General features: G+C 45.1%; 1 protein-coding gene across 4 annotated transcripts in view; it reads right to left on the bottom strand.

The window, feature by feature from the left end:
* Positions 1 to 560: 560 nt before the first annotated feature.
* C5H7orf78 (chromosome 5 C7orf78 homolog) overlaps positions 561 to 26,953 on the bottom strand; it is a 115,377-nt gene continuing 88,984 nt past the window's right edge. For 3 of the 4 annotated variants that reach the window (XM_063924381.1, XM_063924383.1, XM_063924382.1), the window contains exons 3-7: positions 19,124 to 19,586; positions 15,098 to 15,182; positions 10,158 to 10,300; positions 1,358 to 1,435; positions 561 to 716 (exon numbers count right to left, since the gene is read on the bottom strand). In XM_063924381.1, the coding sequence (XP_063780451.1) occupies positions 1,358 to 1,435; positions 10,158 to 10,300; positions 15,098 to 15,182; positions 19,124 to 19,586 (769 nt within the window). In that variant the 3' untranslated portion in view covers positions 561 to 716. Of the gene's footprint in view, positions 717 to 1,357; positions 1,436 to 10,157; positions 10,301 to 15,097; positions 15,183 to 19,123; positions 19,587 to 24,460; positions 26,431 to 26,953 lie in introns of those variants that run through there. The other variant, XM_063924384.1, reaches the window with a different exon arrangement.

Below are 26,953 nucleotides of genomic sequence, written 5' to 3'. Positions count from 1 at the left end.
AGGACGTTAGAGAAAATAAGAATTTACTTACCGATAATTCTATTTCTCATAGTCCGTAGTGGATGCTGGGCGCCCATCCCAAGTGCGGATTGTCTGCAATACTTGTACATAGTTATTGTTACAAAAATCGGGTTATTATTGTTGTGAGCCATCTTTCAGAGGCTCCTCTGTTATCATGCTGTTAACTGGGTTCAGATCACAGGTTATACGGTGTGATTGGTGTGGCTGGTATGAGTCTTACCCGGGATTCAAAGTCCTTCCTTATTGTGTACGCTCGTCCGGGCGCAGTATCCTAACTGAGGCTTGGAGGAGGGTCATAGGGGGAGGAGCCAGTGCACACCAGATAGTCCTAAAGCTTTCTTTAGATGTGCCCAGTCTCCTGCGGAGCCGCTATTCCCCATGGTCCTTACGGAGTCCCCAGCATCCACTACGGACTATGAGAAATAGAATTATCGGTAAGTAAATTCTTATTTTTTTTATGTGTAGCAATTAAAAAATAATAATACAACCTCATAATGTATTCTACAAAAGCAAAGTTTTATTAGTAACTAAGATCACGTATCATTTAGTAAAGTCAGTAAACTTATTCTGTATGGAGAATATGTATTTGTTTATTCAAATTCAATGATGTGTTTTTCCAGTTACACAATTGTAAGACTATTTATTAGCGGGACATAAGCCATTCTTCTTCCACCATACATGTAGTGAAATAGTTTCTGGGGGAAAAAGGAAAAATGTATATATTTAAAACAAAACAAAACATGATTTTCACATTACACAAAATGAAATGTAGGGATTACGGGTCTGGGACTCCAGGTCGACAACAAAAAGGTCGACACACCTTAGGTCGACATGGACAAAAGGTCGACAGGAACAAGGTCGACATGGAAAAAGGTCGACATGAGTTTTTTATGTTTTTTTGGTGTCGTTTTCTTTGTAGAGTGACCGGGAACCCCAATTAGTGCACCGCATCCCCTCGCATGGCTCGCTTCGCTCGCCATGCTTCGGGCATGGTGCCTTCGCTCCGCTACCGCTTCACTCGGCACAGATTACCGTTCCAATCGTAGTCCACGTGGATCGATAAGTATGAAAAGGTTCCAAAAAAGAAAAAAATCGTGAAAAACTCATGTCGACCTTTTCCATGTCGACCTTGTTCCTGTCGACCTTTTGTCCATGTCGACCTTTTGTACACGTCGACCTAAGGTGTGTCGACCAATTGGCGGCGACCTAAGGTGTGTCGACCTTTTTGTTGTCGACCTGGAGTCCGGATACCAGGGATTACAACTGAAAAGAAGTGTAAAACGAAAGCGTGGAGGGTGTTGTATGCACATCAGGACCCTACAAATTCATTACTCACTTATTGGTTACTGGCTGTAAATTTTTCTTCAACGCGATCCATGAATGCGCTGTACACTCCCCGCCGTCGCCTATGTCTCTGGAGACAACATATAATTGGGACAATATCAGTAGTAATGACGCTTCTCTATGTATTGGTGAATATTATTTAGTCATCAGACTATACATTGCTAAATATTATGTAGTAATTAGATTATATATTAACATTAGTCAATAGGTGATTGATATTATTTAGTCATGAGATTACAGAATACAGTATATTGAGATAATAAGGACTACTGATGTTATATATGGTATATCGACATTACAACTTTGCCGACAAAATATACCACATCTGATAAACGGTCCCTTCCCACAACTACAGTAGGTGAATGGTCTAGGTCTGGTGTCTAGAGTACGGTACAAGAAATCACTTAGGTGTCCATGTTGACCATTAGATGCAGGATGAGTGACTATTGGAGGGACTTCCAGGGGCCGGAACACAACACCTATGCTATCTGACAATTGGGGGAGAGTTAAGTGGAAGGTCTTCCTTGTGAAATCTGAATCTGTATTGTATCCTTCACCTGGCTTGTGGCCAGGGCCAGCCAGGGGCCAAATTTATTGAGGGAAAAACAGAAAGAAAAGAAAAGGAACTGCTGTGGGTGCACTACTAGTTTAAAATGTAACTTTTATTGTTTCCATTAAAATTGAATAGTATTTCCACATATCTTGAGAATAAACTATATGCAAAATATTTAAAAAAACATATATAGAAGTGAGACAAAGAGTCAATGACAATGTGAATAACAAAGAAAAGAGAATGAATTAGAGATGAGCGGGTTCGGTTCCTCGGAATCCGAACCCGCCCGAACTTCAGCTTTTTTTACACGGATCCGAGCGACTCGGATCTTCCCGCCTTGCTCGGTTAACCCGAGCGCGCCCGAACGTCATCATGACGCTGTCGGATTCTCGCGAGGCTCGGATTCTATCGCGAGACTCAGATTCTATATAAGGAGCCGCGCGTCGCCGCCATTTTCACACGTGCATTGAGATTGATAGGGAGAGGACGTGGCTGGCGTCCTCTCCATTTAGATTAGAAGAGAGAGAGTGAGATTGAGACAGAGACACTTGATTTACTGGAGCTTAGGAGTACTAGAGAGTGCAGAGTTTACTAGTGACTGACCACTGACCAGTGACCACCAGTGCAGTTTTATTTAATATAATCCGTTCTCTGCCTGAAAAAAACGATACACAGTGACTCAGTCACATACCATATCTGTGCTCAGCCCAGTGTGCTGCATCATCTATGTATAATATCTGACTGTGCTCACACAGCTTAATTGTGGGGGAGACTGGGGAGCAGTTATAGGTTATAGCAGGAGCCAGGAGTACATACATATTATTAAAATTAAACAGTGCACACTTTTGCTGCAGGCAGGAGTGCCACTGCCAGTGTGACTGACCAGTGACCTGACCACACTGACCACCAGTATAGTATACTATATTGTGATTGCCTGAAAAAGTTAAACACTCGTCGTGTGACTTGTGTGGTGTTTTTTTATTCTATAAAAAACTCATTCTGCTGACAGACAGTGTCCAGCAGGTCCGTCATTATATAATATATACCTGTCCGGCTGCAGTAGTGATATATATATATATATTTTTTATATCATTATTTATCATCCAGTCGCAGCAGACACAGTACGGTAGTTCACGGCTGTAGCTACCTCTGTGTCGGCACTCGGCAGTCCATCCATAATTGTATACCACCTACCCGTGGTTTTTTTTTTCTTTCTTCTTTATACATACTACATCTCATTATCATCCAGTCTATATTAGCAGCAGACACAGTACAGTACGGTAGTCCACGGCTGTAGCTACCTCTGTGTCGGCACTCGGCAGTCCATCCATAATTGTATACCACCTACCCGTGGTTTTTTTTTTCTTCTTTATACATACTACATCTCATTATCATCCAGCCTATATTAGCAGCAGACACAGTACAGTACGGTAGTCCACGGCTGTAGCTACCTCTGTGTCGGCACTCGGCAGTCCATCCATAATTGTATACCACCTACCCGTGGTTTTTTTTTCTTTCTTCTTTATACATACTACATCTCATTATCAACCAGTCTATATTAGCAGCAGACACAGTACAGTACGGTAGTCCACGGCTGTAGCTACCTCTGTGTCGGCACTCGGCAGTCCGTCCATAATTGTATACCACCTACCCGTGGTTTTTTTTTCTTTCTTCTTTATACATACTACATCTCATTATCATCCAGTCTATATTAGCAGCAGACACAGTACAGTACGGTAGTCCATGGCTGTAGCTACCTCTGTGTCGGCACTCGGCAGTCCATCCATAATTGTATACCACCTACCCGTGGTTTTTTTTTCTTTCTTCTTTATACATACTACATCTCATTATCATCCAGTCTATATTAGCAGCAGACACAGTACAGTACGGTAGTCCACGGCTGTAGCTACCTCTGTGTCGGCACTCGGCAGTCCATCCATAATTGTATACCACCTACCCGTAGTTTTTTTTTCTTTCTTCTTTATACATACTACATCTCATTATCAACCAGTCTATATTAGCAGCAGACACAGTACAGTACGGTAGTCCACGGCTGTAGCTACCTCTGTGTCGGCACTCGGCAGTCCGTCCATAATTGTATACCACCTACCCGTGGTTTTTTTTCTTTCTTCTTTATACATACTACATCTCATTATCATCCAGTCTATATTAGCAGCAGACACAGTACAGTACGGTAGTCCACGGCTGTAGCTACCTCTGTGTCGGCACTCGGCAGTCCATCCATAATTGTATACCACCTACCCGTGGTTTTTTTTTTCTTCTTTATACATACTACATCTCATTATCATCCAGTCTATATTAGCAGCAGACACAGTACAGTACGGTAGTCCACGGCTGTAGCTACCTCTGTGTCGGCACTCGGCAGTCCATCCATAATTGTATACCACCTACCCGTGGTTTTTTTTTCTTTCTTCTTTATACATACTACATCTCATTATCAACCAGTCTATATTAGCAGCAGACACAGTACAGTACGGTAGTCCACGGCTGTAGCTACCTCTGTGTCGGCACTCGGCAGTCCATCCATAATTGTATACCACCTACCCGTGTTTTTTTTTTCTTTCTTCTTTACACATACTACATCTCATTATCAACCAGTCTATATTAGCAGCAGACACAGTACAGTACGGTAGTCCACGGCTGTAGCTACCTCTGTGTCGGCACTCGGCAGTCCATCCATAATTGTATACTAGTATCCATCCATCTCCATTGTTTACCTGAGGTGCCTTTTAGTTGTGCCTATTAAAATATGGAGAACAAAAATGTTGAGGTTCCAAAATTAGGGAAAGATCAAGATCCACTTCCACCTCGTGCTGAAGCTGCTGCCACTAGTCATGGCCGAGACGATGAAATGCCAGCAACGTCGTCTGCCAAGGCCGATGCCCAATGTCATAGTACAGAGCATGTCAAATCCAAAACACCAAATATCAGTAAAAAAAGGACTCCAAAACCTAAAATAAAATTGTCGGAGGAGAAGCGTAAACTTGCCAATATGCCATTTACCACACGGAGTGGCAAGGAACGGCTGAGGCCCTGGCCTATGTTCATGGCTAGTGGTTCAGCTTCACATGAGGATGGAAGCACTCAGCCTCTCGCTAGAAAACTGAAAAGACTCAAGCTGGCAAAAGCACCGCAAAGAACTGTGCGTTCTTCGAAATCCCAAATCCACAAGGAGAGTCCAATTGTGTCGGTTGCGATGCCTGACCTTCCCAACACTGGACGTGAAGAGCATGCGCCTTCCACCATTTGCACGCCCCCTGCAAGTGCTGGAAGGAGCACCCGCAGTCCAGTTCCTGATAGTCAAATTGAAGATGTCAGTGTTGAAGTACACCAGGATGAGGATATGGGTGTTGCTGGCGCTGGGGAGGAAATTGACAAGGAGGATTCTGATGGTGAGGTGGTTTGTTTAAGTCAGGCACCCGGGGAGACACCTGTTGTCCGTGGGAGGAATATGGCCGTTGACATGCCTGGTGAAAATACCAAAAAAATCAGCTCTTCGGTGTGGAAGTATTTCACCAGAAATGCGGACAACATTTGTCAAGCCGTGTGTTCCCTTTGTCAAGCTGTAATAAGTAGGGGTAAGGACGTTAACCACCTCGGAACATCCTCCCTTATACGTCACCTGCAGCGCATTCATAATAAGTCAGTGACAAGTTCAAAAACTTTGGCCGACAGCGGAAGCAGTCCACTGACCAGTAAATCCCTTCCTCTTGTTACCAAGCTCACGCAAACCACCCCACCAACTCCCTCAGTGTCAATTTCCTCCTTCCCCAGGAATGCCAATAGTCCTGCAGGCCATGTCACTGGCAATTCTGACGAGTCCTCTCCTGCCTGGGATTCCTCCGATGCATCCTTGCGTGTAACGCCTACTGCTGCTGGCGCTGCTGTTGTTGCTGCTGGGAGTCGATGGTCATCCCAGAGGGGAAGTCGTAAGCCCACTTGTACTACTTCCAGTAAGCAATTGACTGTCCAACAGTCCTTTGCGAGGAAGATGAAATATCACAGCAGTCATCCTGCTGCAAAGCGGATAACTGAGGCCTTGACAACTATGTTGGTGTTAGACGTGCGTCCGGTATCCGCCGTTAGTTCACAGGGAACTAGACAATTTATTGAGGCAGTGTGCCCCCGTTACCAAATACCATCTAGGTTCCACTTCTCTAGGCAGGCGATACCGAGAATGTACACGGACGTCAGAAAAAGACTCACCACTGTCCTAAAAAATGCAGTTGTACCCAATGTCCACTTAACCACGGACATGTGGACAAGTGGAGCAGGGCAGGGTCAGGACTATATGACTGTGACAGCCCACTGGGTAGATGTATGGACTCCCGCCGCAAGAACAGCAGCGGCGGCACCAGTAGCAGCATCTCGCAAACGCCAACTCTTTCCTAGGCAGGCTACGCTTTGTATCACCGCTTTCCAGAATACGCACACAGCTGAAAACCTCTTACGGCAACTGAGGAAGATCATCGCGGAATGGCTTACCCCAATTGGACTCTCCTGTGGATTTGTGGCATCGGACAACGCCAGCAATATTGTGTGTGCATTAAATATGGGCAAATTCCAGCACGTCCCATGTTTTGCACATACCTTGAATTTGGTGGTGCAGAATTTTTTAAAAAACGACAGGGGCGTGCAAGAGATGCTGTCGGTGGCCAGAAGAATTGCGGGACACTTTCGGCGTACAGGCACCACGTACAGAAGACTGGAGCACCACCAAAAACTACTGAACCTGCCCTGCCATCATCTGAAGCAAGAAGTGGTAACGAGGTGGAATTCAACCCTCTATATGCTTCAGAGGTTGGAGGAGCAGCAAAAGGCCATTCATGCCTATACAATTGAGCACGATATAGGAGGTGGAATGCACCTGTCTCAAGTGCAGTGGAGAATGATTTCAACGTTGTGCAAGGTTCTGATGCCCTTTGAACTTGCCACACGTGAAGTCAGTTCAGACACTGCCAGCCTGAGTCAGGTCATTCCCCTCATCAGGCTTTTGCAGAAGAAGCTGGAGACATTGAAGGAGGAGCTAACACGGAGCGATTCCGCTAGGCATGTGGGACTTGTGGATGGAGCCCTTAATTCGCTTAACAAGGATTCACGGGTGGTCAATCTGTTGAAATCAGAGCACTACATTTTGGCCACCGTGCTCGATCCTAGATTTAAAACCTACCTTGGATCTCTCTTTCCGGCAGACACAAGTCTGCTGGGGTTGAAAGACCTGCTGGTGAGAAAATTGTCAAGTCAAGCGGAACGCGACCTGTCAACATCTCCTCCTTCACATTATCCCGCAACTGGGGGTGCGAGGAAAAGGCTCAGAATTCCGAGCCCACCCGCTGGCGGTGATGCAGGGCAGTCTGGAGCGACTGCTGATGCTGACATCTGGTCCGGACTGAAGGACCTGACAACGATTACGGACATGTCGTCTACTGTCACTGCATATGATTCTCTCAACATTGAAAGAATGGTGGAGGATTATATGAGTGACCGCATCCAAGTAGGCACGTCACACAGTCCGTACTTATACTGGCAGGAAAAAGAGGCAATTTGGAGGCCCTTGCACAAACTGGCTTTATTCTACCTAAGTTGCCCTCCCACAAGTGTGTACTCCGAAAGAGTGTTTAGTGCCGCCGCTCACCTTGTCAGCAATCGGCGTACGAGGTTACATCCAGAAAATGTGGAGAAGATGATGTTCATTAAAATGAATTATAATCAATTCCTCCGCGGAGACATTGACCAGCAGCAATTGCCTCCACAAAGTACACAGGGAGCTGAGATGGTGGATTCCAGTGGGGACGAATTGATGATCTGTGAGGAGGGGGATGTACACGGTGATATATCGGAGGATGATGATGAGGTGGACATCTTGCCTCTGTAGAGCCAGTTTGTGCAAGGAGAGATTAATTGCTTCTTTTTGGGGGGGGGTCCAAACCAACCCGTCATATCAGTCACAGTCGTGTGGCAGACCCTGTCACTGAAATGATGGGTTGGTTAAAGTGTGCATGTCCTGTTTTGTTTATACAACATAAGGGTGGGTGCACCTCTTTTTTCTTTTATTTTTCTTTGCGTCATGTGCTGTTTGGGGAGGGTTTTTTGGAAGGGACATCCTGCGTGACACTGCAGTGCCACTCCTAGATGGGCCCGGTGTTTGTGTCGGCCACTAGGGTCGCTTATCTTACTCACACAGTCAGCTACCTCATTGCGCCTCTTTTTTTCTTTGCGTCATGTGCTGTTTGGGGAGGGTTTTTTGGAAGGGACATCCTGCGTGACACTGCAGTGCCACTCCTAGATGGGCCCGGTGTTTGTGTCGGCCACTAGGGTTGCTTATCTTACTCACACAGTCAGCTACCTCATTGCGCCTCTTTTTTTCTTTGCGTCATGTGCTGTTTGGGGAGGGTTTTTTGGAAGGGACATCCTGCGTGACACTGCAGTGCCACTCCTAGATGGGCCCGGTGTTTGTGTCGGCCACTAGGGTCGCTTATCTTACTCACACAGTCAGCTACCTCATTGCGCCTCTTTTTTTCTTTGCGTCATGTGCTGTTTGGGGAGGGTTTTTTGGAAGGGACATCCTGCGTGACACTGCAGTGCCACTCCTAGATGGGCCCGGTGTTTGTGTCGGCCACTAGGGTCGCTTATCTTACTCACACAGTCAGCTACCTCATTGCGCCTCTTTTTTTCTTTGCGTCATGTGCTGTTTGGGGAGGGTTTTTTGGAAGGGACATCCTGCGTGACACTGCAGTGCCACTCCTAGATGGGCCCGGTGTTTGTGTCGGCCACTAGGGTCGCTTATCTTACTCACACAGTCAGCTACCTCATTGCGCCTCTTTTTTTCTTTGCGTCATGTGCTGTTTGGGGAGGGTTTTTTGGAAGGGACATCCTGCGTGACACTGCAGTGCCACTCCTAGATGGGCCCGGTGTTTGTGTCGGCCACTAGGGTCGCTTATCTTACTCACACAGCTACCTCATTGCGCCTCTTTTTTTCTTTGCGTCATGTGCTGTTTGGGGAGGGTTTTTTGGAAGGGACATCCTGCGTGACACTGCAGTGCCACTCCTAGATGGGCCCGGTGTTTGTGTCGGCCACTAGGGTCGCTTATCTTACTCACACAGATACCTCATTGCGCCTCTTTTTTTCTTTGCGTCATGTGCTGTTTGGGGAGGGTTTTTTGGAAGGGACATCCTGCGTGACACTGCAGTGCCACTCCTAGATGGGCCCAGTGTTTGTGTCGGCCACTAGGGTCGCTTATCTTACTCACACAGCGACCTCGGTGCAAATTTTAGGACTAAAAATAATATTGTGAGGTGTGAGGTATTCAGAATAGACTGAAAATGAGTGGAAATTATGGTTTTTGAGGTTAATAATACTTTGGGATCAAAATGACCCCCAAATTCTATGATTTAAGCTGTTTTTTAGGGTTTTTTTAAAAAAACACCCGAATCCAAAACACACCCGAATCCGACAAAAAAAATTCGGTGAGGTTTTGCCAAAACGCGGTCGAACCCAAAACACGGCCGCGGAACCGAACCCAAAACCAAAACACAAAACCCGAAAAATTTCCGGCGCTCATCTCTAGAATGAATAACGTTTTTAAAAGACCTGAGCGTCTTTATTGTGTCTATACTCTTCACCTACTGTATCGTTATAGTTGGTCGCTGTTGTATAACTTGTGTCAATCAAATTTTTTGGTAAGCAAATATATACTTTCGAACCTCCGTGGTACTTCTGCCTGTGCCAAAGGCATGTGCCTGAAAAAATTAGGGGGGCATGGCATAATAGGAAAAGCCCAGTTGTAGTGCTAATGATACATTATGCCCACCATAGTAGTGCCACCTACACATTATGACCACAGTAGTAGTGCTCCTTATACATTGTGCCCTCCGTAGTGGTGCCACTTACACATTATAACCACTGTAGTAGTGCCCCTCACACTTTATGCCCACAGTTGCAGTGGCCCTTACACATTATGCCGACAGCTGTAGTGCCCCTTACACATTATGCCCTCAATTGTAGTGCCCCTTACACATTATGCCCACAGCTGTAGTGCCCCTTACACATTATGCCCTCAGTTGTAGTGCCCCCTACACATTAATATTACTTATAGTAATATTATATAAATTAATTAATTTAATAAATTAATTAATAAATTATATTCATATTAATAATAAACTGTATTATTACCTTGTCTGCCCCATAACACATCCACAGCACTAGTACACTACTTACAGTATATGAGGCAGATTTGGGTGGCCAGGAGATCTTTGGTAGAATAAGTTTGGAATCCCACATCAGATCGGCAGGCTTATGTAAGACAAAGCGCTTTGTCTTAGCTCTGGTTTGCATAGCTTCTAATGGTGGGTGCTCATACACTAAAACAAAGAAAAGGGAACTCATCAACACATTATACCAAACAAAATATGACATACAGGTTAAATAATAAATTATTTCTTAGCAAACCAATCAAAAGACAGAACATCATGGTTCAGTAGTTAAAAATACAATATGTCTAGTCATTTATTTATGTGTTTGTTTGTTTGATCAATGAAAACTTCTAATTATTCTGGAGGGCCCGATGTACTAAGCCTTGAATAGTGGTATATTGCACGTGGATAAAGTACCAACCAATCAGCTCCTAACTGTCATTTTTCAAACCCAGCCTGTAATATGGCAGTTAGGAGCTGACTGGCTGGTATCACAGTGAAATGTATTACTTTTCAAGGCTTAGTACATCTCCCCCTCTAAGAGGTTTATTTAATAAATGACGGCTGTTCAGTGCTTGCTATTATTTATGTTTGGTAGCATAATTTAAAGCAGCAATGATATTAAGTGACACCCAGGTGTTTTATGGACTCAATAGTATTGCTTTTTTATATTCTGTGGGCAAAAACTGAACTTTTTGTCTTTGTCAATATCCTGCTTTTGCCCATGAAGTGTAACAAGTTAATTTTGCTTGCAGTAAAATCACTTTATTTGTCTCTATTTATGAATCCACCAAATTGTACAGTACAGTTCTGTTTACCGGGAGTCTGCAAGCCAATCCAGAGATGCTGCATACTTAAAAGCAGATTTATAAAGATGGCAAATATCAACAAATGGATTGCATGGAGAAGTGATGGTAACAAAGACATTTCAGCTACTTTATGTTATTTAGTTCATGCATTTTAATTTCCAATAACTTTGTAGTTCCTTATCCTGAAGATTGAAATGTGATACTGTAGGGCCTATTTATTATTGTTGGAAATCTGTGTGTACATGCGGTGGTATGGCAGAGTAACATAGAATTTGACAGCAGATAAGAACCACTTGCCCCATCTAGTCAGCCTATGTACAACTACATACACATACACACTAGGGTTACATTTTGTTGGAATCCAGTTAACCTACCAGTATGGATTGCAGCAGTATGATAGATAGGTGCCAGGTAAGTGTGCATCCACAGGCACTTGTGGGTAGCCTTTGGGTACGCAGAGCAGATCTCTTGGGCACCAGGAAGGCACAGCAGCACACATCCAATTGACCATCCTCACGTGGCGTAATGTGTATAAGGGGATCTGCTTGGCGTAACGTGTATAAGGGGCTCTGCTTGATATAACATGTACAGTATAATGGGCTCTGTCTGGTGTAACACGCATAAGGGGCACTACCTGGTGTAACGTGTATAATGGGCTCTGTCTGGTTTAATGTGTATAAGGGGTTCTGTATGGCATAATGTATATAAGGAGCTCTGCCTGATGTAATGTGTATAAGGGTCTCTGCCTGGCAAAATGCATATAAAAGGCTCTGCCTGGTGCAATGCATATAAGGGGCTCTGCCTGGTGTAACATTTATAAGGTGCTCTGCCTGGTGTAACGTGTATAAAGGGCTCTGCCTGGTGTAACGTGTATAAGGGGCTCTGCTTGATGTAACATGTACTGTATAATGGGCTCTGCCTGGTATAACATGTATAAGGGGCACTGCCTGGTATAACGTGTATAAGGGGCTCTGTCTGGTTTAACATGTATAAGGGGTTCTCCCTGGCATAGCGTGTATAAGAAACTCTGCCTGATGTAATGTGTAAAAGGGGCTCTGCCTGGCGTAATGCGTATAAAAGGCTCTGCATGGTGCGATACATATAAGGGGCTCTGTCTGGCGTAATGTGTATAAGTGGCTCTGCCTGGTGTAATGTGTATAAGGGGCTCTGCCTGGCATAAAGTGTATAAGGGGCTCTGCTTGATGTAACATGTATAATGGGCTCTGCCTGGTATAACATGTATAAGGGGCACTGCCTGGTGTAACGTGTAGAAGGGACTCTGTCTTGCGTAAAGGGTATAAAAGGAGCTCTGCCTGGTGTAACATTTCTAAGGGGCTCTACCTGGCATAATGTGTATAAGAGGCTCTGCTCTACTGTGGTGTAATGTGTACTATAAGGGGCTGTAACATGATATAATGTGTATAAGGAGTACTACTGTGTGGTGTAATGTGACTGATGGATACTACTGTGCGGTTTAATGTGAATTGTGTTGCCACTCCCCTTCCCCATGAAGCCACACCTCTATATTTTGCTGCGCCGTAGGTGCGCCCCTGTTTTGAGTGTGTGGGGGGCGCCAAAGGAAAGGTCTAGAACAGGCCCTGAAGAAGATGGCACAGTGCATGAACAGTATTAACTCTGGTGGCTATCTTGGTTAGACATTAAAGCATCTCTGGAGGAGCAATTAATATTAACTGCTCAACATTATTGTCAACAATGCTGACCAGGTATCTCCACAAGTTAGCAAAACAATAACATTGGGGCAGCTGAACCCAGAGCATAAGGGTTAAATTACTGCTTTTGTGCATATTCAAGAGCCGCGCATATGCAGTGGATTTAAAAGCCCAGACTTCCGATTCCCTAATGTGGTAAGCACAACAAACTGAAAAAAGAAATCATATAAAGGGGCAGATGTACTAAGCCTTGAAGAGTGCCAAAGTGGAGAGAGATAAAGGACCAACCAATCACCTCCTAACTGCCATGTTACAGGCTGTGTTTGAAAACTGACAGGAACTGATTGGCTGGTACTTTATCTCTCTCCACTTTATCACTCTCCAAGGCTTAGCACATTTGCCCCATAATGTATTAAAAAAGAAACATATTATAAAAAAGACTGAGATAACAAAAGTAATATTGCAGCAGTATAAATGCTATAGAATGGTAAAATGCTCGTAGTGCTATTTCCATTTGCTGGTGTAAATCCCATACTTCCAGCGTATGCAGCAGATGCCATGTACAGCCATAAACAGAGTCTAGAGGAGCAGGGCCCTTTCTACCCAGAGCTTCGATTAAAACCCCAAAGAGCCCTAGCAATGATACTGGTTTGCCCCCTTCTTCTGGTCAGTGATATATCTACAATGGGTCGAGGGCCTACATTGCACACCTGCACCCATTTAGTATTCCTATCTCTCCTGAGTGCCACATGTTTCACTGTCTGCACAGAGCACACTAATGGGCAAAACTATGTTGTACTGCAGGTGGGGCAGATGTAACATGTGCAGAGAGAGTTAGATTTGGGTGGGTTAGATTGTGTCTGTGCAGGGTAAATACTGGCTGCTTTATTTTTATAATGCAATTGAGATTTCAGTTTGAACACACCTCACCCAAATCTAACTCTCTCTGCACATGTTACATCTGCCCCAACTGCAGTGCAACATGGTTTTGCCCATTAGTGTGCTTTTGGTGTGTTAAAAAAACCTGAATAAGGGGGTAATTCCGAGTTGATTGCACGTAGCAACTTTTTGCTGCTCGTGCGATCAACTAGACGCCGCCTACTGGGGAATATATTTTAGCATAGCAAGACTGCGATCACTTGTGCACCCTGCTATGCTAAAAATGTTTTGTGTAAAACAAGACTAGCCCTGCAGTTACTTACCCTGTGCGATGAATCCAGCGATGAAGGTCCCGGAATTGGCGTCAGATACCCGCCCTGCAAACGCTTGGACACGCCTGCATTTTTCCAAACACTCCCAGAAAACGGTCAGTTTCCACCCATAAATGCCCTCTTAATGTCAATCTCCTTTCAATCGGCTGTGCGAATGGATTCTTCGTTAAATCCATCGCTCAACAACGAACCTTTTTGTACTCGTACGACGTGCCTACGCATTGGGGTGCCTACGCATGCGCAGTTTTGCCAGTTTTTTACCTGATCGCTGCGCTGCGAAAATCCTCTGCGAGAGATAAACTCGGAATGATCCCCAAAGGCCCGTAGCCCACTGCTTTATCGCTAATTGTCAATGCGGAGCCTAGAACCTGGTAGTCAGTATTCACTTGTGGGCACTGCAGTGTATATTAGAGAACCAGTTGTCTGGTGGCTAGAATGCAACTATCAACTAAACCTTCTAATGGTAATGGGGGTCATTCCGAGTTGATCGCAGCCAGCAACTTTTAGCTGCTGCTGCGATCAATAGTCCACGCCTATGGGGGAGTGTATTTTAGCTTAGCAGGGCTGCGATCGCTTGTGCAGCCCTGCTAAGCTACAAAAATTTAAAGCAGAAGAAGACCAGCCCTATACTTACTTACCCTGTGCGACGATCTCTGCGATGCTGGAGTCGGCTTTGACATCAGACATCCGCCCTCCGTTCTTCTGGACACGCCTGCGTTTTTCTTACCACTCCCCGAAAACGGTCTCCAACGGTCCGGATCCGCACAGGTACGCCTTCTTCTTGTCAATCTTCTTTGCGGTCGACTCTGTGACTGCTTCCATCGTAGGACGCGACAGGGGTCGCCGGGCAATGTCGCGCACGCACATTGCGGTCACCGCGCATACGCATTCCGGACCCGTTCGCACCGCAGCGATAAACCGCTGCGTGCGAACGGGTCGGAATGACCCCCAATGTTCGTACCTCCCAGCAGTCCCAATTTGGCCGGAACCAACTTGTAATAAAGCAGAATAGTGCTGAGAGAGAACGTGGCTGGACAGATCAGGACATCATTTGCAAAGACTTGAGGATTCTTTATGTGGATATAATTAACCTGAATTTAAATATTGGAATGTAAAAAAAAATATATAAAAGAATACATACCATCCAGCATTTAAAATCCATATAAAGCAGGGTATGGCTTCAACTCCTCCAGTTGGGCGATATGACACTGTAGGGGCATGTCCGCAACACAATAACGTTTTCACTGTTTATTATATATTTGTTGCGATACTTACACGAGCCCAATCGCTGCGATTTGAATTTAAGATTGAATGGGTCCCGGGAGTAACTGGTAACAAACTCTGGTATGCCGGTCTCATACTGCAGAGGGAAATAGCATTTGTATTTAATATATCTTTCATGTGTATATACATCCATATACATTTGCAGTTGGCTTCTTCATTCAAAAACCCCATCTACTTCATACAGGTACAGCTGTGAGAAGCAATTTCATACGCAATATTTCAGCTTACAGTAATAGACAAATATTTAAATGGGTTATTCAAAGATCAACGCAGATCTTGGTTCCTGCAGCAAGATCTGCATACATCTACTCTCATGTTGGGGGCCGCCAGCAAAGGTCAGGCTGCGCTGCAGGCAGTCTGGCACCATTCTCTTTCTCGGAGCAGCTGCGTTTGACATCGGTGGACGTGGCCGCTGCCTCCAGATGCACGGCTGCACCTAGGTCTGACTAGACCCCTAAGTTTGATAACTAGGATTAAGTGACAAGGAGTAACAATGGGGGTCATTCCAGCCCGTTCGTACGCAGCGGTTCTTCGCTGCGGTGCGAACGGGTCGGAAATGCTCATGCATGGCGGACGCATTGTGCACGCGCGTCGTTGCCTGCCAGCGATCGTCGCCAGGCAACGACGACGCCAGCGACAAAAGTGATCGCAGCGGTGATCACAAGAAGATGGACAGCGGGAGGCGTTCCGGGGCAGATACTCCCCATTTTCCAGGCGTGGTGAGTCCAACGCAGGCGTGTCGAGGCGTTTGGTGGGCGGATGTCTGATGTCAGGACCAGGACCTTCATCGCTGGATCCATCACAAGTAAGTCTGACCCTGGTCTTGTTTTGCAGGAAACTTTTTTAGCATAGCAGGGCTGCACAAGCGATCTATGCTAAAACACACTCCCCCATAGGCGGAGATTAGTTGATCGCACCAGCAACAAAAAGTTGCTTGGTGCGATCAACTCGGAATGAGGGCCAATGTACAGATGTGTAACATTTTCCCCGCTGTAGCAATTACCCTTGTGTGAATCTCTTTCTGAGTCTGAGAAAAAAGACAGCTTAGCCCTCAGCCCAGACGTTCATTCAGGGAAAGATATTGTAATTAGAAAAAATACATATTAACTTCCAATTTATTATTAACACAATGTATCTCTGACATTAGAGGTAACTTCACCACCTTCCACTGACAACCTTAATAACTCTATTTACTCTCTCTCCTATAGTCAATCAGTCACAATGTTACTGGATTGGTTGCCACCAGGGGCAGCTCCAGAGATGGGGCTGCAGGCAGAGCCGGCCATAGGCATAGACAAAGTAGACAAGTGCCTAGGGCATTTGGTATGCCTAGGGGCACAAGCAGCTTCTGCTGATTAAAATTATATGCAGCATGCCTATATTCTTGTGTGTGACTGTGGCTGTATCTGCATACGAAATGCTATGTTACACTGTATTCCTGGAAATCACTGTAACGTAGCATTTCGTATGCAGACACAGTCATAGTCACACACACAAAATATAGGCATGCCACATATCATTTTAATCAGCAGAAACTGCTTGTGCATCCTAGCCACATAGTAATGCAAGATGCATTTTCGACAAAAAAGGCGCCCGACGTTAGCAGAGCTGCCAGCTGACTCATGCCAGGCATCTCCTGCTGCATGGCGTATTGAGGCAAGATGTATGGGGACACATCTGTATCCAAGTAGAGGTCACAGTGTTAGCAGCTGTGTGAATGCTGTGTGCGGGTGGGTTGGTTGTGCAGCAGTGTTTGGCATATGTGTAAGGGGCATTTTTTGTGTTATGTGTATAAATGCATTAATAATTTGGGGCATGTGTGTCACGTGTATAAGGACACTTATAATGTGGGGCATATGTGAAAGGGACATTATGTGTGTGATTATGTGTATAAGGGCATTAATAATGTGTATCATATGTGTAAGGGGCATTACTGTGTGGTATTATGTGTATAAATGCATTACTAATGTGTGGCATTATGTGTACAAGGTGCTCTACTGTGTGGCGTAACGTATAGAAATGGGACTACTGTGTGGTATAATGGCCCTCATTCCGAGTCGTTCGCTCGGTATTTTTCATCGCATCGCAGTGAAATTCCGCTTAGTACGCATGCGCAATATTCGCACTGCGACTGTGCCAAGTAATTTTACAATGGAGATAGTATTTTTACTCACTGCTTTTTCATCGCTCCGGCGATCGTAGTGTGATTGACAGGAAATGGGTGTTACTGGGCGGAAACAGGCCATTTTATGGGCGTGCGGGGAAAAACGCTACCGTTTCCGGAAAAAACGCAGGAGTGGCCGGGGAAACGGAGGAGTGTCTGGGCGAACGCTGGGTGTGTTTGTGACGTCAAACCAGGAACGACAAGCACTGAACTGATCGCAGATGCCGAGTAAGTGTGGAGCTACTCTGAAACTGCTAAGTAGTTTGTAATCGCAATATTGCGAATACATCGTTCGCAATTTTAAGATGCTAAGATACACTCCCAGTAGGCGGCGGCTTAGCGTGAGCAACTCTGCTAAAATCGCCTTGCGAACGATCAACTCGGAATGAGGGCCAATGTGAATAAAGAGCAATATAGTGTGGTGTAATGTTAATAAGGAGCAATTCAGTGTGATGTAATGTGACTAAGGGGCATTACTGTGAGGAGTACTGTATATAAGGTAAAGTGGTACTACTGTGTGATGTAACATGAATAAGGTACACTATCGCATGATAAAATGTGAATAAAGTTGCACTAATGTGTGGACTAATTTGAATTGGGGGTACTATTGTGTGGCCATGCCCCTTCCCAGCAAGAACACATCCCTTTTTGGGCTGTGTGCACTGTTCCTATTTAAAATATAGGGGGTAGGACCACCAAAATGCTACGGGTGAGGGGTGATGGTGCAGAGAAAGGGGTGCAGTGTCAGAGGCAGAACTAGCAGCACTGCAAGGGGGCACCAGACAAAATTTTGCCTAGGGCATCATATTGGTTAGGGACAGCTCTGGCTGCAGGTCAGTTCAAATTTCAAACAGGGGAGCCACACCAACTGCCAGTGAGACAGTTTGGGATGACAGTTGGTGGCAGTTGGTGTGGCTTCCCTATTTGAAATTTGAACTGACCTGCAGCCTCCTCTGAAGCCGCCACTGGTTGCCACTGCGCATTCGCTAAAGCCATCTGAATAGCGACAGCGCACACACAGAGAATTTATTTGCAAAGTGAGTGACACGTAGTCAGCATTTAGGGGAGGAAACAGGAGAGAAGGGGGGGTGGCTAGAGAAACGCAGGCATGTTGGGGCCGTATTATGAGCACTCCCTAGTCAGCCACTCTGAATTTGTTTGCAGCTGAAGAGTCCCTAGCACTCAGTCTGACACAGCATAGGGTTGTTCCTCATGTTTCTGCTTATGTATGTGAACGATGGATGTTAGATGCCGGCAGTGGGCGTCCATATGCACCAGATGGCGACTAAGCAATTAGCATATTTTTGCTAGTACCCTGTGAGCAAAATCGCAACTGCACATGCAACTGAGTACACCACTGACTCCTATTGGCATGTATGCCACATACCATACTTACCTACTCTCCTGGATTCTGCATGGAGACACCCGGTTTCTTGGGTAGTCCCCCGCAACCCCGGAAGAGTAGTCACCCCTCCCACATTCTGTCCGCTTCCTAGTGAAGTGGGAAGAATGGGGAGATAAATGTGGCGAAAAAGTGGACCCCAAGGAGGGGACCGAGCCTACTGACGCGATTATATGCTAATAGCGTCATTTAGCTCCGCCCCTATACAAGTTTTGCCCAATAGCTGATTTTCCCCATTGAGCGGACTGGGCCTAATGACATCATTAGTTTGGTTCCACCTCCCATCACCACCCACCTGTTCCTCCTCTCCTGGCATCTACCGGAAAGGAGATTAGAAATATTGGTAAGTATGCCACATACTAAGAACAGCGCAATGATAAAAAAACACTAAATAAATTATGATAATAAAGCACATGCATATAAAATATGCAACATCACACCATTTACTTACCTGTCTAAAATCATGTGGCTTTGGGTTGTTGTATTTATCCTTCGGGTAGATCCCATGTTTAACGTACATTACACTGGCCTCAAAAGGTCCGATATCTTTAAATCTTGTTAGAAACCTGTGTGGTTGCTGGGAAGTCATCAGTTTGGGGAGGAAATGATGGTCTGGTATCACCGCCAGCTGGTTCCTTTGCTGTGAAATCTGACTTGTGTTTTTCTTCTCTTTGACATCAAATTCCTCCGACTTCCGTGGTAAATTCAGTGACTTGTACAGTCTGACGCTGAAGTCTGGGGGCTTCTTCCTCCAGATATTACGTTCTGGGATCGGCTTTTGATTTACAAAATTTTCACTTCGTTCCACGGACAACTTTTCATTTGCATTAAATTTCACTTTTCTCTCAAATAAATAGCAATGTTCATTTTCATCCAGTTGTTTCATATTGGTGCCCATTCTAGCACAGACACAGCTAATCGGGAAAAGAAGTAATATTAAAAACACTATTCTGCCACCACAATCCAGTAACTTATACAAGTTCTCACTTTATTATTTTGAAAATAAAGGGGTCTATTTATGAAGCTGCAATAACACCTTTCTCCAGCTTTTTGCAAGAGAAAAGGGTTATTCCATACCTCCCAACATGACCCTCTCCAGAAGGGACACAATGCTCTGCTCCTGGACTTCCTTCTTAATGTATGATTGCCATCACCTGTGCTGAAACACCTTTCTTATCCATTAACCTGTTCAACACAGGTGTCGGCAATCATACATTAACAGAAAAGTCCAGAAGCAGAGCATTGTGTCCCTCCTGGAGAGGGTCATGTTGGGAGGTATGTTATTCTCACTTCCTCCTATTTAACAACAAGGATACCAAAGGGTCTATTTACTATGCCTTGGGCAGAGATAAAGAGGACTGAGATAAAGTACCAGCCAACCAGCTCCTAACTCTCATTTTTCAACCCAGCCATGGCAGTTAGGAGCTGATTGGCTGGTATTTTATATCCATCCACTTTCTCTCCATCCAAGGCTTAGTAAGTAGACCCTCAAATCACTGATTTCTCCTGCAGTCCCTCTATTTCTGTAGTAAATTTCATGCTACTGCAGGAGATGTGGTCGTTAGGTCAACACAGCTTAGGTCAACAGTCATTAGGTCGACCACAGAAGGTCGACATGCATTAGGTCGACATGGTCAATAGGTCAACATGGTCATTAGGTCAACATGCACTAGGTCGACAGGTCAAAAGGTCAACATGAGTTTTTCAATTTTTTTCTTTTTTTTGGATTTTTCCGTACTTGACGATCCACGTGGACTACGATTGGAACGGTATCCGTGCCCAAAGCATGGCAAGCGAAGCAAACCATGCAAGGGGACACGGTGCACTAATTTGGGTTCCTCGTCACTTTACGGAGAAAACAACGCCAAAAACATTTAAAAAAAACATGTTGACCTTTTGACCTGTCGACCTAGTACATGTTGACCTAATAACCATGTCGACCTATTGTCCCTGTCGACCTAATGCATGTCGACCTTCCATGGTTGACCTAATGACTTTCGACCTAAGTTGAGTTGACCCGTACCCATACTGCAGTCTGCTTAATTTATCAAGCAGCGGAAAGATTCGCTTTCAGCCACCAGGCATTGCCATCTGAGATAGCGTTGCTCATAACCAGCAACAGGGGGGAACCAGAAAAGTTGGAGAGGCTTCGCTGGATCCCCTCCTGGTCAAATGCCTAGGAACCCTTCCTTGGTAGCGAAAGTCTGCCCTTAAGGGGGTAAATTTACTAAGATGGGAGTTCTATTTGAGATGGATGTGCCCATAGCAACCAATCAATCAGATTCCAGTTATTATCTTCTAGAAGGTGCTAGATAAATGTGAAGTAGAATCTGATTGGTTGCTATGGACAACATTCATCTTAAATAGAACTCCCATCTTAGTAAATTTACCCCTCTGTGTAGAAAATATTCATACCAAGGGGAAGATGTGTCAAAGCTTGAAGAGATAAAATACTAACCAATCAGCTCCTAACTGTCATTTTGCAGACTGTAAGAATTACAGTTAGGAACTAATTGGTTGTTACTTTATCTCTCTCCAAACATAGAAACATAGAATTTGTCGGCAGATAAGAACCACTTGGCCCATCTAGTCTGCCCCTTTTTTTTTTTTTTATTATTTTTTATCTCTAACCTTATTTGATCCTTATTTCTTTGTAAGGATATCCTTATGTCTATCCCATGCATGTTTAAATTGCTCTACTGTCTTAGCCTCTACCACCTCTGATGGGAGGCTATTCCACTTGTCCACTACCCTTTCTGTGAAATAATTTTTCCGCAAATTTCCCCTGCACCTCCCCCCCTCCAGTCTCAGTGCATGTCCTCGTGTCCTTTTGCTTCTCTTCATTTGGAGAATGTTTCCCTCCTGGACTTTGTTAAAACCCTTGATATATTTGAAAGTTTCTATCATGTCCCCCCTTTCCCTTCTCTGCTCCAAACTATACATATTGAGATTTCTTAGTCTTTCTGGGTATGTTTTGTGATGTAGGCCATGCACCATTTTAGATGCCCTCCTTTGTACAGTTTCTAATGTATTAATATCCTTTTGAAGATATGGCCTCCAGAACTGAATACAGTATTCTAGATGAGGCCGTACCAATGACCTATACAGTGGCATTATTACTTCTTTCTTTCTGCTGCTGATTCCTCTCCCAATGCAGCCAAGCATCTGACTAGCCTTCCTCATTGCCTTGTTACATTGCTTACCTGCCTTTAAGTCATCTGAAATAGTAACTCCTAGATCCCTTTCCTCCTCAGTAGTTTCCAGTATAGTGCCATTAATACTGTATTTAGCTTTAGGATTTTTGAGACCCAAGTGCATGATTTTGCATTTTTTGGCATTAAACTGTAATTGCCAGACTCTTGACCATTCCTCTAGTCTACCTAGATCCTCAATCATTTGTTTTACCCCACCTGGTGTGTCTACCCTGTTGCATACCTTTGTGTCATCTGCAAAAAGGCATACTTTCCCTTTAATGCCATTTGCAATGTCACCAATAAATATATTAAAAAGCACTGGTCCAAGTACAGATCCCTGGGGTACTCCACTGGTAACATTTCCCTCCTGTGAATGCACTCCATTTACCACAACTCTCTGTTTTCTATCCTTCAACCAAGATCTTATCCATTCAATAATCCTAATATCCAATCCCAAACTTTCAAGTTTATTTAGCAGTCTGCGATGTGGAACTGTGTCAAAAGCCTTACTAAAGTCTAGATAAGCTATATCCATGGCTCCACCTTTATCCATCACTTTAGTCACACAATCAAAAAAGTCAATAAGATTTGTTTGACATGATCTCCCCCCAGTGAATCCATGCTGTTTGGGATCCAGTAAATTGCCGGATTTGAGATAATCTACAACTCTTTCTTTTAAGAGTGTTTCCATCAATTTCCCTACTACTGATGTAAGACTCACTGGTCTGTAGTTGTTTGCCTCTTCCTTGCTTCCACTTTTGTGCAGTGGGACTACGTTTGCTCTTTTCCAGTCCCCTGGAATTACTCCTGTAGCTAATGACTGGTTGAATAATTCTGTCAATGGTGCTACCAGCACCTCTTTAAGTTCTTTTAGTATCCTTGGATGTATCCCATCTGGCCCCATAGATTTGTCCACTTCCAGCTTTGAGAGTTCTGTTAGGACCTTCTCCTCTGTAAATGTACTTGTTTAATTTTCCTGAATATCCCTGCAACTTAACTGTGGCCCCTTCCCCTCTCTTTCAGTAGTAAATACTGAGCAAAAATAATCATTAAGATGATCTGCTATTAAATTGTCTCCTTCAACAAGACTCCCAGTGTCCGTCTTTAGTTTTATAATTCCGCCTTTTGTTTTTCTCTTTTCGCTTATATACCTAAAAAAAGTTTTGCCTCCTTTACCCACTGACTGGGCCATTTTCTCCTCAGCTTGTGCCTTTGCTTTCATACATCTCCCCCCAAAGAGTTTGAAAACACACTATTTTAAATGAAACTTTGGATTAGACAACACTAAATAGAAAAACACACACACACACACATATATATATATATATATATATATACACTTTCTTCTCTTTCTTCATATTTATTCAGTAGTTCAAATTAAAAAAAAACACAAAAAAACCCCATAAAACAGACTCCCACAAAAAAGACAGCCATTGCCAACCAACGCTTTCTGAGTACAGCCAGGCCCAGCTTCTGATTCCACAGACATGTGTAATAAATACTGTAGGCTGCAATAAGACCAACTTGGATGCAGTAGATGTGATGGATGGAGGAGGAGGAGGTAATAGACAGGGGGACTGGTAAAGACAATCCCTACAGTGCTGTGCAAACAGTATGCGGTTAGCATACTTATCGACGGGATCTCGCCACCGAGCCCGCAAGAGGATTCGTTGCGCTCGCCACCCTGCCGGCATTCCGCCACTTGGGATGCCGATGCCGGGATAGTAACATTCGGCATCCCGGGCGGCGGTATTACATACCAAACCCCAAATGTACAAATATGAATATGAAAGATGGAGCGAGTCCCATAACAGCCTTCACCACTAGTATCTCCTAATTAGAAATCGTGGCCACATGGAATACTCTTAAGGGCCCTACACACCTAGCGAACCCCCCCCTTCCCGGAGCTGCCTGACGGCTGTTATGGCGGACGGGCGACCCGGCGGCAGGGGGGGGGGGGGTGACGGGGGGAGTGAAGAAACTTCACCCAGCTCCATAGCAGCGCAGGCAAATATGGACGAGATTGTCGATATTGGCTTGCATGCATTAGCAACGGAGCACCAGCGATGAATGAGCGCAGGGCCGCGCATCGTTCATCGCTGGTGCCTACACACTGAACGATATGAACAGTATCTCGTTCATTAATGAACGAGATCATTCATATCTTTCACTGGTATCGACCAGTGTGTAGGGCCCATTAGTCACTAGCAATAAGAATACAATCCGCCTGTTATAGATCAGTGTTCCAGGACAGCATCAGTGAATCTTATAAACACTATTAAAAAGAGAATGGAACATCTAGTGCAACATTGTTTAAAATAACATTTGATTTAATAAAAGTTGCACACTGTAATGAGGCACATCGAGAAACAGCTTCTTCTGCAGTTGTACTGAAAGTGCCATAGTCCAGAATGAACAGGGCATATATCTCCATCATACGGTTCCATCATTTGGTTCAGTCCTGGGGGGGTACGCAACATGGTAGGTACAATAGCTCCTGAAGAGTCCATCTCCCGAAACAGGAGCAGCACAACCCAAACTGCTAAAGGTGCCTGAATTAGATTACTATCTAATGATATCCCCATATAACTTACCGCTGGAGAATAAGTGATTTATTCCGCTCTGTGACACGTCGGCAGCTTCCAGGCCGGCTGTCGTCCGGTAAACATGACAGTGTCTGAGATCTTCTCTTAGAACTCAGGTGCTCCAAGAGTTGCTATGAGACAAAGCATTTGCCCTTTTCTGCTATTAACAGAATACAATCTGCTAATGGTCATTCGTATGTTGACTGTAAAATGTGCATTCACTGAAACTTAGCAACAAAGCTGTATAAGCTCCATTGTTCTAGCCTGTACGGTGCACAATATGGTTCCTTATTAGTGTAAGCAGGCTGGAGCAAGAGAGGACTTACAAAGACTGAGTTTATACTGTAAATGAATGTACAGTTTATGGGAAATTATATTTATAATATAAAGGAGGAGTGGGCAAACCGGTACTCAAGGAACAGGTCGGTTTTTCCAGAATACCTGTGGATCTGTAGAATGCCTCAGTCATGCTGGATATACAGTATACTGTCAAACAGTGGCGGATCCAGGGGGGGGGGGGGCACTCGGGCCCGTGCCCCCCCTGTCATTTGTGGCCTCCGTCCCCCGTCCCCTCCCGGCGCCGCACAGGGAGATGAGGGGCGCCCGCTGAGATTGTGTTACCAGCGGGCGCCCGTCTCCCTGCACAGCGGCAGCCGGAGGCAGAAGCTCAGTACTGAGATCCGGCTTCCGGTGCTGTCACTGTGCGGCGTGCGCTATGGGAGAGACATCAGTCATGACGTCTCTCTCATAGTAATGACTGAGGAGCGGACGCCAAGAGGAGGACTGCAGCGGTCTGGAAGCGGGAACGGGGCTCGGTAAGTATGATGGTTTTTTCGTCCTTAGTGCAGCGGGGGCATCTACTGGGGGCAAACTACGGGGGGACATTAATACTGGGGGCATCAACAAGGGGCATTACTACTGGGGTTTGTGACAAGAACACTGGGATAGTGTTTGAGGGCAGGTATGTGTGTCCCAGGTTCTTGTCTTACATGTTTTAGAAAATAAAAACTTCTAGGAAAATGCTTTTGTTTTGTTAGAACCTTTTCAGTTTGCTGGAAAAGCTGGATAAGGGCCCTGAGAGAGAGATAGGGCGAGTTCCAGACATTGGGCCCAGTTCGGATCTTTGGCCTCACAGAGGGCAGTACGGATGGTGTAATGGTTAGCATTACTGCCTCACAGCACTGAGGTCATGGGTACGATTCCCACCATGGCTCTAACTGTGTGGAGTTTGTATATTCTCCCCGTACTTGCGTGGGTTTCCTCCGGTTGCTCCGGTTTCCTCCCACAATCCAAAAATATACTGGTAGGTTATTTGGCTCCCAACAAAATTTAACCATAGCGTGAATGTGTCGGTGTGTACATGTGATAGGGAATATAGATTGTAAGCTCCACTGGGGCAGGGATTGATGTGAATGTGCAAATATTCTCTGTAAAGCGCTGCGGAATATGTGTGCGCTATATAAATAACTGGTAATAAATAATAAATAATAATAATCAGGGCTTTCAGCTGTGCAAGAGTCTTATAGGGCTTCTAGCCTGATTAATATATGCAGACTGCCTGGGAAGACTGCAGGATCTCTGTGAGAGAAACACGCTTCCTGATACAAGTGAGCTATACAGTGTTTACTGGAGAACTCTGTGTTTTTGTTTAGTGATAGTTAGGAACATCTTGTGTTTAGTTAGTGCCGGACAGGCAAGGTATTTTCTTTTGGTGTTTGTTTTATTTTCTGTATAATAAAACTGGCTGGGGCCAGTCGTACCAGAAACTGGACTTGTGTGGTTCCTCAGCTGCTGCGTGCTACCATTTACCCCAGGAAACGGCACCTTGTACCCTTACAGTGTTACAACTTGGTGGAGAATGCGAGCATGCCATTCTGCGCATAAGTGAAAGCAGCAGCTTTGTGAGGCCTGCAGAAAATGGTGGTTTATGCAGATACAGCCCAGTGTGAAGTTACTGAGACTCGCCCTGAGGATTTGATATATGTCCTGGGTGAAAGCAGCTACAAAGCCGCCTGAAAAGTCTGTCGACATGGAGGAACTGCTCAAAGCCTTGCTGCAAGCTACAGCGGCTCAGCAGGAGGCCAACAGACAGCAGCAGGTGGCAATGGAGGAAAATTGGAGACTACAGCGAGAGGCCATAACAGAAGTGATGCAGAGCCTTGCAGCCCGGATTGGAGATATGGCCGTCAGTGCTCCGACCAGCTCTAGTTCTATACGGGCCAGTCACTTCCTCCAGAAAATGACAGAGGCTGATGATGTGGAGGCTTACCTGACCACGTTTGAAAGGACTGCTGAGCGTGAGAACTGGCGAAAGCACAGTGGGCCAGTCTGCTGGCACCTTTTCTGTCAGGTGAGCCCCAAAAAGCGTATTTTGATTTAAGCCCTGCTGAGGCTCGGGACTATGATAAACTAAAGACTGAGATCCTGACCCACCTGGGAGTCACGCTGTCAGTACGAGCACAACGGGTGCACCGTTGGGTGTACGCCATGGAGAAGCCTCCT

The sequence above is a fragment of the Pseudophryne corroboree genome, chromosome 5, assembly GCF_028390025.1.
Source record: "Pseudophryne corroboree isolate aPseCor3 chromosome 5, aPseCor3.hap2, whole genome shotgun sequence".
Taxonomy (NCBI): Eukaryota; Metazoa; Chordata; class Amphibia; order Anura; family Myobatrachidae; genus Pseudophryne; species Pseudophryne corroboree.
This window is presented reverse-complemented; position numbering and strand designations above follow the sequence as displayed.